General features: G+C 33.4%; 1 protein-coding gene across 22 annotated transcripts in view; it reads left to right on the top strand.

Moving 5' to 3' along the window:
- SNX14 (sorting nexin 14) overlaps window positions 1-16,625 on the top strand; it is an 88,388-nt gene that overhangs the window by 62,781 nt on the left and 8,982 nt on the right. For 9 of the 22 annotated variants that reach the window (XR_010023702.1, XM_063098145.1, XM_063098158.1 and 6 more), the window contains 7 exons: window positions 992-1,103; window positions 7,496-7,536; window positions 7,677-7,796; window positions 9,675-9,713; window positions 13,414-13,537; window positions 13,804-13,968; window positions 14,142-14,237. Coding sequence is in view for 21 of the 22 variants with exons in the window: in XM_063098145.1 (XP_062954215.1) it covers window positions 992-1,103; window positions 7,496-7,536; window positions 7,677-7,796; window positions 9,675-9,713; window positions 13,414-13,537; window positions 13,804-13,968; window positions 14,142-14,237 (697 nt within the window). In the remaining variant the exon portion in view is untranslated. The remainder of the gene's footprint in view (window positions 1-991; window positions 1,104-7,495; window positions 7,537-7,676; window positions 7,797-9,674; window positions 9,714-13,413; window positions 13,538-13,803; window positions 13,969-14,141; window positions 14,238-16,625) is intronic. The other 13 variants (XM_063098161.1, XM_063098155.1, XM_063098151.1 and 10 more) reach the window with 7 other exon arrangements.

Raw genomic sequence — 16,625 nt, 5'->3', positions numbered from 1 at the left:
ATATTGGTATTTTGTGCATGTAGATTTTTCTCATAAAGTTTTGTTAACTGTTTCATAATTACAAAACTGTATTTTAGGTAAGACTGAGTTAATTTTGGCTTTTAAAAGTCAGGTTGTCTTGTTAGAAAATATTGTTGCAAGAACAGTAGACAGATTTTTGAAGTTATTTTATACATTTCCACAATGAGTTTTCTGCAAAACCCTTTATGCCTACTTCTTTTAATTATCAAGGAAGTTTGTATATTGTAATACTCATTTGGAGTTTAAAAACTGAGGAATAATATTAGCTAGTGTTTAATCTTACTTCCTCTGCATCAGATACTGTGCTAAATGCTTTCTATAACAACACTATAAAGTAGGTAGTGTTTTTTCCCCATTTTACAGTTGAGGAAACTGACTCTTGGGCAATTTAGGAACTTTTCTAGAGTCACTTAGCTAGCGAATGGTGGAGCCAGAATCCAAACCCATACATGTCTGTAGAGGCCGAAGTCTCACCTACTGTGCTATATAGTATTCCCTCTATAAATGCGCTGTTTTGTTATTTTGTATATAAAATAGATTTGGGGGATTTAAAATAGTTTTTTGTGTTTTTATTATTTATTTATTTATTTTTTAAATTTTATTTTGTCGATATACATTTTGGCTGATTATTGCTCCCCATCACCAAAACCTCCCTCCCTTCTCCCTCCCCCCCGCCCCCCAACAATGTCCTCTCTGTTTGCTTGTCGTATCAACTTCAAATAATTGTGGTTGTTATATCTTCTCGCCCCCCCCCGTGTGTGTGTGTGTGTGTGTGTGTGTGTGTGTGTGTGAATTTATATATTAATTTTTAGCTCCCACCAATAAGTGAGAACATGTGGTATTTCTCTTTCTGTGCCTGACTTGTTTCACGTTTTTTGTGTTTTTAAAGATCATTTACAGTTTTGATTACCCTTGTAGATTTCTAAATTTTTGTTGTTGTTGTTGTTGTTCCTTTTTTTGTTTGTTCAAGAAACTTCTGCAGCATCCAGAACTGAGTAACAGTCAACTTTTGGCAGACTTTCTTTCTCCTAATGGTGGGGAAACACAATTTCTTGATAAGATACTACCAGATGTAAATCTTGGTAAGTCAATTTAAAGAATCATGTGTAAGAAGATAACTGAAAAGAAAAGAATTAGCATTTCAGAATAATTTAGAAAAATAGTTTATATAGTATAGCCACATGTGGTGAACTCCAAGGGCCTTATTTCTGCATTTAGAGACAGGTTGTGAGATGATGATGACAATCTATTCATTTTGTGAGTTCTGATTATTTAGGCAGTCACTTCTAGCCATATGTCCTATCTTAGAATATTATATTAGGCAATACATTTTTGGCTTTACTTTCTAAATTTAAATACAAGAAAAGTAAAGATGGTATTTGCAGCATATATTAATGTATCTTTTCAGCATACAGTATATGAATAGCTATGGTATTTGAAATTTCTCATAAAATATCTCCAAAAGGACCAGACTTGTTTACATTTGACTTAGTTTAAGACCCAGCTGCTTTTTCTCACATGTTTTAGTTATATCACATCCTTATTTTGTATTTTAAAGCATTATAAATATTCATTATGAATATTTCTTAAAGCCTGATTTTCTTTGGGTAGCTTGTAGTAGTAATTCAGATAAGCAAACTTTATATAAGCTGGCTTTTAGTTAAGTTGAATTAATCTTAGTGCCATTCTGAGCACATTTCATTCCATGGTATTTCTGTACATAAATTTTATTTAAAGTTTAATTAATTGTTGGCCATAAAACTCTGGCATGGAATGTACACATGAGATAGTGTATGTGGATACATTTTTGCTTTAAACCTCAGTGTTTTTAATTTGTTTTGATTTTTCATTAATAATTAAAAAAAATAATTTACGTACATAAAATTTTGTGCCTGAGTTTTAAAGTAGCTTTGTCGATAGGAAAACCATTTTGTAATCTGTAGATTGTCTTATTTCCACTAGTACTATTTTAAAGGAAATTGAAGGAATATCATAAAGCTTACATTTGCTCTATTTTTAAAAATATTAATTAACTTTTATTATGGCAGATATAAAATCCATGGTCAAAGCACAGAATTCTGAGATACTGAAGACATTTTATTATAATTACTACTACTAGAGATTGAAGTTAGTATTTTCTAAAGCTGATGTTTCAGAAAATGTTTTTTGTGTTGTAATACTAATTCCGCTAATTCCACCTATTATTTTATTATTTTTTTGGTGGCTGGCTGGATGGGAATCCAAACCCTGGACCTTGGTGTTATAATACCGTTCTCTAACCATCTGAGCTAACTGGCCAGCCCTAGCTATCACTTTTGGATTAATTATTTATTATAGTTTGTCTGCATAGCAAAAAGATTAATAGAAACTCAGATAGATTGTCTTCTCTAATCATTAATATATTATATACATTATAAATATGCACCAAAAATATAGAAATATAAAAAAGGATTCAATTAAATAAATAGTAGTTATAAAATTTTCCAGCAAATTATCTCACCTGGCACACATTGTGTTTTGGAGACCACTGGTTTACAATAACTGTTGCTTAATTCCCTTTAATCCCCATTCCACCTGCTGATCATCAGTTATCTCATTGTTAGCAAAAGCTAAGACACTTTCTGACTCCTCACCGTTCTTGACCACCTCTGTAGCCTTCTCTCCTTTACAGGTTCTTCTCTGGCATTCATTAACGCATACTACTTTTTTAACTAACTCATTCCTCTTTCTGTTTCTCCATTTCCATCCTGTACAATACTTCCCTGTTTTTATACACCTAAATATAGGTGTTTCCCAGAGCTCTCTCCTCAATTTTCTTCTTACCAGTCTCAGCAGAACCTGTTATTTTAGCTCTTAACTATATGTAAATATTTCCAAATGCAGTCTGACCTTTAGTTATACATTTCCAGTAACCAGTTGGACATCACCACCTGATCTCCAGATCCGAACCAGCATCTAATTCTGTTAATGGTACTACACTCACCTCAGTTATGGTTGACACTTTCTTAGCATTACCTTGGATTTTCTCTCTCATGCTCTCACTACATATCTATTTAATTCCCAAATTCTATCAGTTTTACCTCTTTGATATCTAACTCATGTCCACTTCATTCCCTTTACCATTTTCTTAATTCAGATTTTCATTACCTCTTAGTTTCATTGGACTATACTGTTTCCTTACTAGTCTTCTTGATTCCCATCTTCATCCTGCTCTCAACCAGTTTATCTTATATGATATCACAGTCAGATTAATCTTCCTAAAGTATAGCTTTGATCATGTCTAAAAACCTTTGATTGTTCTCTCTGTTACCACTGGAAATCTTTATTTCTTAATCTGAAACCCTCTAAAAATCACTTGTTTGATATCAGTGTATTTTATCAGTTTTATCTTTTATTACTTCCTTTCACACTTTAGCAGAATTGAACACAATTATGTTCTTTTGCTCCAGGGCCTTTGTTTATACTGTAAGCAGTATATAGCTATATGTTTACATATTACCCATCTTTGAAGATCCAACCAAAAAGAAAAGAACAGCTGGTTCTGCTTAGGGAATGTACTAGTCTGTTTCTGTTGCTTATAACAAAATACCTAAAACTGGATAATTTGTAGAGAAACAATATTTATTCCTCATAGTTTCAGAGGCCGGGAAGTTCAAAGTCCAGGGAACACATCTGGTGAGGGATTCTACAGGTATGCAGAGTGTCACATGGCAAGAACTGCAGAGCAAAGAGAGAGCTAACTCTTTACTCCTCCCTTTAAAGCCCTCAGAACCACGCTCATGAACACCATTAAACCATCAATGGATTAATCTGTTTACTTGGGCATGATCCTCACAATCTAGTCACCTCTCATGGCTCCACCTTTTATTTACTGTATTTGGATTTCCCATACCCTTAAAACTGTCACAGTGGGGGTTAAGTTTCTAATACATGGACTTTGGGGGACACAATCAGTTCACAGCAAGGAATCAGGTAAGCCTTTCTTGGGAGGGTATCATTTGTCTAGATCTTGAAAGATTAGTAGAAATCACCAGGAAGAGATAGATAAAGAGATCATCCAGTTGGAGGGACAGGCATATATAAGAGGCACGGAAGAGGGAGTCATCTGGAAATGTTTGGAATATCTGGAAGGTAGAGTACGTGTAAGAGAGGGAGGCTAGACAGATAAGTTATGGCCAAATGTGTCAGGATAAGGAATTTAGACTTGATTCTCTAAGAAGGCAGGAAGAAACATTGTAGGTTTCAAACAGTGAAATTACCTAATCAGATTTGGGTTTCAAAAATATAACCATGGCAGCAGTTTGGAGGCGGATACTGAAGGTAGTTAACAGTCAGTATCTGGGAATAGTCTAGTAGAGTATATATGGAAAAGACCATTAAGAGAAAATTATAAATTTTTATTGAGTAATTTAAACAAGACCCACAAGTAAATGGAGAGAAATCATATTCATTGTTTAGAAGCTATATTATAAAGATATAAATTTATCACCCAGTTGATTTCTAGATATAATGCAGTCCCAGTCAAAACCAAACAGGTTTTATGTGTGTCTGTATATACTTTGATAAGCTGAATCTGTACCTTATATGAACATGCATAGGACCAAGTAGCTAACACCATTTAGAAGAAGAAGGTTGGCGAACTCTATCATATGTCTTGACTTATAACACTGTATTAATCAGTAGACCCGTGGAACAGAACAGAAAACCCCAGAACAGACCTATACATCTGTGGACACTTGATTTGTGAGCATGACTTGGCAAAATGGGGAAGGAACTGACTTTTCAAGAAATGCTGCTGGGACATTTGAACTCTTACAAAAGAAAAAAACAAATTTAGGTGGAATTAGAGTCCTATGTAGAAACCTATAAAGAGTTTAGAAGATTTTATAGGAGAATGAATAGCTCTATGGCCTCAGAGTAAGGAAAGATTTCTTTTTGATGTTTTCTGTTGTTTACCTGATAGGCAAAATTTATTTTTACCTGATATATATTTTTTTATCAAAATGCTATACTTTTAAGGAAAGAAGGTCATTATCATCCATACCTGTAATCTGAATATCATTTTTGTACTGAGATGACAGAATGAACACAATTTACAAAACAAAATGAAGCAAAAACCAGGATACAAATTGGTGACAGTCACAAAACAGAAAGATTTCTTAAAGGCACTAATCAAAAGGAAAATATTTATAATATTAACTGTATTAAAAATAAGAACTTTTGTTCATAAAAAAGACCATAAAGAACATGAAAAGACAGCTACAAAATAGGAAAACCGGTAAGGGGATCGCAACCCTTGGCGTGGTGTCGTCCGCACTGCACTCAGCCAGTGAGCGCACCAGCCATTCCTATATAGGATCTGAACCCATGGCGGGAGTGCCGCTGCGCTCCCAGCGCTGCACTCTCCCGAGTGAGCCACGGGGTCAGCCCTGGGAAAAGATATTTTTACCCCATTAACCCAACAAAGGACTTGGATTTAGAATACATAAAGAATTAATACAATTCAGTAAGAAGACAATACAGTAGAAAAATGGATGGAAGAAAAGGCACTTCACAGAAGAGAAAATCCAAATGGCCAATAAATATATGGAAAGATGCCTAATTTCATTAATAATTAGGGAAATGCAAATTAAAATCATATTGAGATAACATAATATTGACCAAAGTTTGAAAAAGTCTGATAACACCAAGTGCCAAGTGTTAGTGCAGATGTGGAGGAGATGTGGAGGGTCTGTTATACACCATTAGTAGGAATATAAATTAGAAAACTCTTGGAAAAATAGTTTTGTATAAAAACTGAATGACCAAGAAGAGATACATACTCTGGAGAATCTTGTATCTGTGTTTAAAAGCCTTCATAGTAGCATTGTTTGTAATAGCCAAACCTAGAAACCACACAAAAGTTCCTCAGCAATGGAATAGACAGATAACATTGTGGTAAATTCGTAACATTGCACACCGATAGCAATGAATACCTATAGCGTGAAGCTACTTGCAGCAATGTGGATGAGTCTTAAGAACATAATGTTGAATGGAAGAAGCAAGACACAAAAGAATATATACAGCATGATTGCTTTTATGAAAAGTTCAAAGCAGACCAAACTGATATAATCTGGAAAATTTTGAACAAACTTGTTAAAAATTGTATGGGATAAAAATCAATGTATCTGAATACATTTCGTATAATGTAATCTTAAGTATATATGTGGAACTAAATCACTGAGTTAAATATTACCATTGGCATATTGCTTCTGTCTGTATCCTCCCAAATTAATACATTTATTTGAGCTGAAATATTTGGTGTGTGGGGGTCTTTTTATCAGGGGAAATGTGAGGACATTTTATATTTGGTTATATATGGTGTTTAGGAGTTAGAATTAGGTAGACCTGGTTACTGACTAGGTTTGACTGAGAGAAAAATGATCAAAGATGATGTAAGTTTCTGATGCTGTTTCATGCTAATAGGGGATAAATTAAGAGCAGTATTGGACTTACTAAGTTTATAGATCCAGTTGAAGAAGGTTTATAATGCAGAAGAGGCCAGGAGATAGACAAAGACTAAAGATTTCAGTTTTACTTGAAGTCAGATCAAGCAAATAATTTAGCTCTGGAAGAACATTTACAAGAGAGAAAAGCATAGGATGAAACCTTGTAATTTAAGGAACTTGATCACATTTTAAGGAGGAGATATTATTTAGGAGAATGAAAGCCAGAAATAGTCAGGTGGGAGGGTTGGGTGGTTTGCATGTCATAAAACAATCCCTACTTTTGTTTTTTATTATTAATGTCTCCTGCTATTGCCATAAGTATACTTTTTTGTAAATTGAACTGAAGAAATTTGAGTTATTGTATGTCAGTTTTGATTAATTTTTAAGAGTTATTTCTAAGTGCTTGAGAAAAATCTCAAGATGTTTCATATTTTGTAATAAAGGGAACCTGGAGAATAAGATGAAGAAGTAATTTTGGCAAACAGGTTTAGAATAGAAATTCTTAATCTAAAATTTAGAATATAAACTGTTCAAGTAGTCAGATTAAAGGTAGCAATTTTAAAAGCTTTTTTCCTCTTGACTAACTTTTGCTTATCTTCAAAAATATATGTTCATCATTGCTTAAAATCTTTTGAAAACATTTCTTACGGAAATTTTCAAATATACACAAAGTAGAGAAAATTGCATAATGAACTGACTCTGCTTCAACAGTTGTCAACACTGGGCTTGTTCCATCCCTTCTCCTACCTCCTACCTCGCTGGATTATTTTAAAGTGAATCCCAAATGTTGTTATTTGTGAATAGTTCAGAATACCATACCATATTCATTGTAAATTTCTGTTATGTGAAATAGTCAATTGTAAATACCTTTTATAGTTTTACTTTTTATTTGTCTAATACTTAAAATTACCTAGTGAGGTATTCATATGAACAATTATGAAGTATATTTTGCTTTCATAAAATTAATATTTTACTTTTAATTGCAGGGAAAATTATAAAGTCTGTTCCTGGGAAACTAATGAAAGAGGTGAATAACTGATTTATATGTATTCTATAACATGATAGACATAAACATACTTAAATATTGATGAATTTTAAAGGGTTATGTGATACTAAAAATCATGATCATGATTTTCGATTTTCTTATGATGATCTCTATCACCACAGAAAGGTCAGCATTTGGAACCTTTCATCATGAATTTTATTAATTCTTGTGAATCTCCAAAGCCTAAACCAAGTAGACCAGAACTGACCATTCTCAGCCCTACTTCAGAAAACAACAAGAAGGTATTACACGTTGTGTTAAAACTCCATTAAGTTTCGAGTTAACCTAATTGAGATAACTTCCATTATAGGGTGCATAAATCCTTTGTTAATGAAATGGATTAGACTTTACATTTCCTTTATATGGGAATCACTTGCACAGTGTACAGAGGGTATTGTTTGCTTTGCTTTAATGTGGCAAATGTTTCTTTAGTTTTTATGTTTGCAAACTTGTACCATTTCTGTATTTGGGGGACTTTTATTCATTCATTCATTCATCCATTCATTTAATCAATTTATTTATTTATTTATTCATTCATTCATTCATTTAATCAATTTATTTATTTATTGGTGGCTGGCAAGTACAGGGATCATACCCTGGACCTTGGTCTTATCAGCACTTGGCTCTAACCAGCTAAGCTAACTGGCCAGCCTGTATTTGGGGGATTTTTTAAAAGCAGTTTTCTTAGGTTATAAATCACCAACTTCCAATAATCAAGGAATTAATTGGTGTAATGTATTTATGTTTATATGATGGTATTACCTAATTTTAATAGCTTATAAAATATTTCTTCCATTCATTAAACAAGCTTTTTATTGTGTGCCTACTATTGAATCTAGGAGCTAGAAATACCAAGATATATTACCTGTCCTCAAAAAGCTGTTTAGTACCAAAGTAGTGCCTAGCATGGGGAGCTGTGGGAATTCAAAGGACAGCTCCCTTCTTCTTGATCATTATTTTTGTTATTATATAAATGATATCTTTATTTTTTTCATTTTATAGCTGTATTGTTGGTAAACAGAAATACTGTTAATTTCTTATATTTATTTTTTTCAACAGTTTACCTAGACTTGTATTGCTTTAGTAATATATTATTAATTCTTTTAGATTGACACAGTTATCCACAAATGATGGTAGTTTTGTTTCATTCCTGGCTAGGACTTGCTATTGAATGAAAATCATTTCGTTGTTTCACCATTAAGTAGAATAACGTAGCTTTCTTGTAGATACCTTTTATGAGGTCAAGGAAGTTTACATCCATGTTTATGTGTAGAAATAGCCTATAATTTTTCTTTCTCATTCTATCCTTGTCAGGTTTTGGTATCAAAGTTATATTAGCCTTTTCTATTTTCTAGTAGACTTTGTTATAATTAGAATTTAGTTCTGTAAATATTTGCTAGAACTTGTTAGTAAAGTCATCTAGGTCTCAAGTTTTGTTTGTAGAAAGTTTTTTACAACAAATTTAGTTTCTTTAACAATTATAAAATTCTTCAGGTTTATTCGTTAATCAGTTCTGATAGGTTACATTTTCCATTTTAATCTTAATTAAATTTTAATTAAGATTAAATTTTAATTTTAATCCATTTTAAATTTGAAAATTTATTAGTGTGAAGTTGTCAGAAATACTCTTTTCTTTTCATTGTCTGATATCTGTAGTATGTCTCTTTATATTCCTAACATTGTTTATGTCTTTTTTTTCCTTTTTTCTTTTTTGCTCAATCTTGCCAGAGTTTTTTCTGTTTTCTCTTTCAGCTTTGTTGATCTTTTATGTCAGACTTTAAAATTTTTCTTCATTTCTGTTATTCTTTTTTATTATTATTCTTTGTATTTCTCCAGTTATTTTTCTATTACAGTTTTACCTTCTCGAGGTGGAGCTAATACTTACCTTAATAATTTTTAGCCTTTCTTTTCTAATAAAAGCATTAAAAGGTATGCATTTTCCTTTAAGTCTGTTTTTAACTGTGGCTTATAAATTTTAATATGTAGTATTTTTGTTATTCAGTTCAGAATTTTCCATTATGATTCCTTCTTTAACCAATGGGTTATTTAGAAAATGTTTCTTAATTTCCAGACATTTTTGAATTTTAAGTTATTCTCTTATTCTTGTTTTTGAATCCTAGTTTAATTTCATTGTGGTCAAAGAACACAATCCATATGATGTAAGTTTTCTATGTCACATTACAGCTGCCTCACTGCTTTTCCAACCTTCACTAATAGCTTGTCATTTTTCCAGGCTTTGCTGACAGACACCTTGCTACTTTTTCAGCCTCCACCCACCTCTGGCTTCCAAAGCTAATGCCATGTTTTCTAGGCTTCTATTATAGCAGCACCCTACTTTTAGGTACAGATTTCTGTATCAGTTATACATGGCTGTGTTACAAATTACCTCAAAAGTTAGTGGCTTAAAACAACCATTTTATTTGCTCATGACTCTGTGGGTCAGTAATTTGGACTGGGCTTAGCTGCAGTATACGTCTACTGGTTGCACCCGGGCTGTAGTCTTGGCTTTTTGGGGGCTAGATTGCCAAAGATGGCCCCATTCTCATGTCTGAGTGTTGTTGCTGCCTTTTAGCTGGGCCATGTGTCTTCAGGAAGCAATCCTGGGCTCACATGGCAGCATTCTAAGAGGGCAAACCTCAATACACAGCTTTCAAAGCCTCTGTGTGCACAACGTTTTGCTCAAAAATTGTCCCATTAGTCAAAGCAAGATATGTAGCCAAGCCTGGAGTTCATGTGGGGGAGGGCTATGCAAGAGTGTGGCTACAGAGACGCATGACCATTGGACTATCACTTTAACAGTCTACCTCACTTCTTTTACCAGTTTTGAAAAATTCTCAGCTGTTATCTCTTTGCATATTGCCTTTTCCTTCTTTCTTCTCTTATCTCCTTTTATTTGAACACTGATTCTTCTCCTATTTTCCATCTCTCTTAATGTTTCCCTCTCATATTTTCCATCTCCTTTGTTCCTCCTACTTTCTGGTCTATCTCTGTTTATTTTTTCTAATCTCTCTTTCAGCTCTGCCTCTTTGATAATGTCTGATCTGCTGTTTAAACCTATACAGACTTTTAAAAAATTTTTGTTACTGTGTTTTTATTTTTAGAATTTGTTTACTTTTTTTCCCCATGTCTACTACCTTTTTAAATAATTGTTTCTATTCCTTGCAGACATTTTCAGGCAAAACACGAATTGAGTCTGATTATTGCATTATGCAGCCCTGCTTAGTATTTGAGTCTTAAGCAGTAGGTATACAGACAGGTGTAGGACCATGGGGTAGGGAGGAACAAGAGAAGCTAACCTGTTTAGTGCTCTGAAGAGTATAGTGGCTAAAGACTTGGCTTATGTTAATTTTGTTTGTGTTTTGTGCTTTGTCTATATTAATGCACATTTGATTTTTTAATGGCTCCTTTACATTTATCTTTACTAAACACAAAAATTTCATTAAATATCATTATAAAGTAAAAAATGTTAAAATGTTCAAGAGGAGAAACTGAGATGTGGACCTTAATTTTTTTCTTCCCTCTGCTTAAGCATCATCTTTTTAATAGAGTCTTTTAGGGTAAGTCTCAGCCCTCCAGAGTAACAGCTTTGTCTCTCAAAAGATAGATACAAGTGCATTCCATTAGTCTTAGTAATATTTATCCTCTCTCTCAGGATTATTGTGAATAGACCTTGAGATTTGAACTCAAAACTGCTTTGAAAAGATGTGAGAGATTCTTATGAAATTCTTTAAGTTGCCTTCACTATATATGCATACTTTTGTGAATGATGGAATACAAAAGAGCTAATGGATAGGATTACAGAGGATTACCCAGGGAAAACATAAAAAAAGAGTTATACTGGAGTGTGAATTTTAGTATATGGGGGATATGTCTACAAAAGAGTTTATGAAAGTTTGGTCAAACTGGAAATTTACTTTGCTCGTGGCTTGGAAATGGACCCAACCTTTTGGGAAAGGAATTTGATACTATGTAACAAAGTCCATCAGGTATTTATGCTCTTTGACCTTGTGACCCTAATGCTAGGAATTTCTCAGAAGAAAATGATCTAACAGAAGAGCTTATAATATGTGAAGATGTTTATTAAAGTATTGTTTATAGAAATGAAAAATTAGAAACAACATGAAACTCTAATGTTATAGGAATGATTAATTATTTTAAGTAACATCTTCTCAAGGAATATTTTGCAGCAGGTAAAATTATACTTATAAAAACTGTAAAACAACATAAAGATATTTGATATGGTGCTAAGTGAAAAAAGTAGGATATGAACAGAAAGATAAATAACTTGTTCTTACTCATGTGGGAGCTGAAGAAAAAAAAGTTGAGCTTGTAAAAGTAGAAAGTAGAATTGTGGTTACTAGAGGCTGAGAAGGGGAATGGGAGTGGAGACAGGGAGAGGTTGGTTAACAGATACAAAATCACAGTTAGGACAAATAAGTTCTAATGTTCTACAGTAGTGCTAGGCAATCTATAATTAAGGATAATTTATTGTACGTTCTCATTTGGCTAGAAGAGATGAACTCAGATCCTCTCCTCACACAGTAATGATGCATTTCTGGGATGACAAATATGCCAATTACCACAATTTGATCATCACACATTACATATATGTATTGAAATGTAACTCTGTATCCCATAAATATGTACAATCAATACAAGTCAATTAAAATATTTTTAGAGAAAATGCTAAAACAAAAAAAGGGCAAGATATTTTTTGCATCCCATTGATTGCAGCTGTGTACATAAAGACTAGAAGGGGATATACAAAAGTATAATAGTTATGGTATTAGGTGGTTGTGTTGTTTTTCTCCCTCTCTTTTCCAGACTTTCTATATTATTATTACTTTTTTCTAATGAAAAAATTAAACTGAAAATATAGAAGAGTAGGGAAAGTGTATCAGGAGGGAGATTTCTTTTCATATTTCTTAGGTTGGAGAAAAATATTTTAGACTTACACCTCTGGGTTAAGAATATTTGACACAGGAGTCAATAGAATGTATGGTATCTGTTCTCAAGACACTTTTCTAGCAAGATTTCTGAAAATTCATTCTTCAGATAAAATTGAATGTACTTTCTTCCACAGTCCCCTGTAATGTACTTCTCTCATAGTGCCCTTTTTATGTCATTTTATTTATTTCTTGACTTGTTTTATTAGACGTTAAACTTTTTGAAGAACAGTTATCCGTCTTTATAATCCCTGGCCTTGGCACACTTATCTGGCACGTAGAAAGTGCTTAATAATGGGTTCATGAATGAATATAACAATGCTTTTGTTAAAATTTGTTGCCCAAGATATATTTTGTTATTATTATTAATAGATTCTTTTTGCATATTTTTGTGTAAGTAGGGCTGAGATTTAGATGCATTTCATCATTTTTATTATGAGTAATTCTTTAAGGCTTTTTTTTCACCACACCGATTAGGCCTTTCTGTGCTTTGAATATTATTGTCCAAATAAACATTGCTGAATTTTCACCTCTGTGCATTAATTAAATGGTGATTTATAATCTTTAAATCATGTCAGTTTTAAAATTAGCTATTAATAATGTCTTTGGATGTTAATTTGTTCCTTTTGGTGTATAAAAACAAAGGGGGGTTCATTATGGATAGTAAATTATCTGTTGTATCTAAAATGAATGTAGGCTTTTATGTAATATTTGGGGGAGAACATGTATTTTTAACGCAATTTTTGGTACAAATTTGGAATTTCGTAAGGAGATCTTAACCTATCTGCTATTTTGTTTTGATTGGAAAAGTTTTAAATAGCTTTGCTCTGTGCCACTTTAGTGTTAGTGATTATCATCAGCAGGTGCATTAAACTATGTATCTCTTTATTATTTCAACTTGTACTTTATTTAGCTTTTCAATGATCTGTTTAAGAATAATGCAAACCGTGCTGAGAATACAGAGAGAAAGCAAAATCAGAATTATTTTATGGAGGTGATGACTATAGAAGGAGTCTATGATTACCTGATGTACATAGGTAAGAGCTAAGTAGTTTATGTTAAGACCTGTTTTTTATTCATTTGTCTTATTTCTTCTGTGATGCAGATTAATGCTCGAGTATTGTCCCAAGATAACGATCTTTATACTTCTTTTATAAGAATTCACTACAGTTGGCCTTGTACATATTAAAGTTACTAGTGTTTACAAATAAAATATTGAGCATTGTCATTTGTGTTTTCTATATTGGAAAATGTTCAGAATATTTATCTTTTACAATGAGGTTTTTCATTTGATTCTTCTCAGGACGGGTGGTTTTCCAAGTTCCTGACTGGCTTCATCATCTCTTAATGGGAACTCGAATCCTCTTTAAAAACACCCTGGAAATGTATACTGACTACTATCTTCAGTGTAAACTAGAACAGCTATTTCAGGAGCACCGATTGGTCTCACTCATAACACTTCTCAGAGGTCTGTATTTTTTCATGTGTATGTTTCATGTTTTCTGTTCTCAGTAATTTTAACTGGATCTAAGAGGAAGAACTCTTGTTTTTCTTTAGTTTATTAGTATTGCTATTATGAGGAAATACTTTGTGTATAAATAGGTGAAAATTCTTGAGATATTTCTTTTTATTCTTTTTTAGATGCTATATTCTGTGAAAACACTGAACCTCGCTCTCTCCAAGATAAGCAAAAGGGAGCAAAACAGACTTTTGAAGAAATGATGAATTACATTCCAGGTAAAATATTTTAGAAGTAACTTAATTTCCCATAGATTAGCACTCTTTTGAGGTCACAATATATAGTAATTATTGAAGCTGACTTTTACTGTGAGTTTTCAGTTTAGAAATGGTTATAAGGACCAATTATAATTAACTCACTAGTTAAATAAAATTTGTTTTTTCTGATGTTAACACTAAGAACTTTAAGACAAGGCTGATTCTACTCACACAACAGCTAGATTCTTCAACAATAATATATAAACAGACTGATCAAAGTGACATGTCATGGGACAGTTGGATTCTTGCTGTACACTACACCCTAAGAATAGCTGCAATTGTATGTATGACTAAAAGATCAAAATTCGTTCATTCATTCCAAATGTACTGAACTCCTTCCATGTTCCAGGCACTAAGCAAAATGTAAGGGGTATAAAAAATATATTTGAGTAGCTCAATCTAGCAGGAAGTTAGATATGTGGACAAAACATACATGTATAGAGGCATATTCAAGTTATAGAGATATCACAAAGGAGAAGGATGATTACTTCTGTAAAGTTGGTAGTTTTGGGCCACTAAGTAAATGAATGGTAGTAACCTCTTACTGTGATGTGAAATACAAGGAAAAATGTTAAGGGGTGAAAGCGGAGGATACTTAGTTTAGGGTATTTTGAATGTGAAGTTCCTATAAATTATTTAGGAGGAAATGTCTAGTAAACAACTGGATATCTAGGTTTGGAAGTTACAGGAAAGGTGGCACAGGGTAGATTAGTAGAGATATGAGAGTCATGTGTAAATGGATACTAATACCCATGGAAAAAATATAGAATAATAAGAAAAGAAGTTGACTTCTGGTTTCTGGTCTGGCACAGAAGAAGCTGGAAGTCTCCCCAAACTGAAAAATCAGCTACTCTCAGATCTCTGAAAGAGCTGAGGTCACAGGGCAAACCACTGCCCCCAAAATTGGAAAGGCCAATAAGCAAGTAGAATACAGAGAATCATAGATAACTGGATTAGAAACCTACAAAAACAGACCTCTGTAGGAACCAGTGCTGAAGTAGGGAAACCTGAACTGTAACTGATGAATTGCTGGAGGTATGACATGGGCAAATCTGAGAGATTAAAACCTCCACAAGGGACCAAGTCATGGAGGAGCCTACCACACTTTTGTGAGTTTTACCTCCAGGGGCTTGACGAGGTTCCCCCAGTGAATATGGGAGAAAAATCCCCTCATGCTTCTGGCAGCAAGGCGAAAAAGAACCATTTTGAAATATATCAGAGCATTCTGTTCTTCTTGACAAGGCCTGCCTTCAGGAGAAACTATTTAACCAGAGCCTAACTGATCTGGGGAAAGGGAAATACTGAGCTCCAGCCAGTTCTGGTGTTCTGTGTGGAAGAAGTAAAATACCCCACTCCAGCCCACTCTAGCTATCCTGTCCTAAGTGGGGAAATAAACCTGCAAAGCACATGTGAATTTCACAGTCTCATTGAAAGACTGTGACCTCCTCATGGGGGGAGAGAATGTTTCCTCTCCTTCCACACCTTACCACCAGAATACCAAAGGCTTATTTATAGCAGTTCCTTTTACCCAGTGCATCATGTTCAGCTATCAAAAAAAAAACTACAAGACATACTAAAAGGCAAAAAACATGGTTTGAAGAGACAGAGCAAGCATTAAAACCAGACTCAGATATGGCAAGGATGTTACAATGATCAGACCAGAAATTTAAAGCATCTATAATTGAGATGCTAAGGACCCTTATGGATGAAGTGGACAGCATGCAAGAACAGATGGGCAATGTAAACAGAGAGATGGAAATCCTAAGAAAGAATGCAAAAGAAATGCTGGAGATTAAAAAACCACCATAACAAAAATGAAGAATGTCTTTAATGGGTTTATTGGTAAACTGGTCACAGCTAAGGAAAGAATCTTTGAGCCTGAAAGATACCTCAGTACAAACCACCAAAACTAAAAGGTAAAGAGAAAAAAGAATGGACAAAAAAACAACAAACAATATTCAAGTAACAAATATAGTAAATATTATCAATAATCATTTTGAACATCAGTGGTCTAAATGCACCAGTTAAAAGACAGAGATTGTCACAGTGGATCAAAAAAACAAGGTGCAACTATATGTTGTCTACAAGAAATCTACTTCAAATATAAAGATACATATAGATTAAAAATAATTGGATGGGGAAAAATATAGCATGATCACACCACTAATCAAAAGAAAGCAGGAGTGACTATATTAATTTCAGGAAGAGCAGACTTCAGACTAAGGAAGTTTATCAGGAATGAAAAGGGACATTACATAATGATAAAAGATTTCAGTTCTCTAACAAGACGTAATCCTTAATGTGTATGCACCTAACAACAGAGCATCAAATTATATGAGGCAAGAACTA

This window comes from Cynocephalus volans, chromosome 5 (genome assembly GCF_027409185.1).
Source record: "Cynocephalus volans isolate mCynVol1 chromosome 5, mCynVol1.pri, whole genome shotgun sequence".
In the NCBI taxonomy this organism is placed as follows: Eukaryota; Metazoa; Chordata; class Mammalia; order Dermoptera; family Cynocephalidae; genus Cynocephalus; species Cynocephalus volans.
Note: the sequence above shows the minus strand (reverse complement) of the source record. Positions and strands in the feature narration are given on the sequence as shown.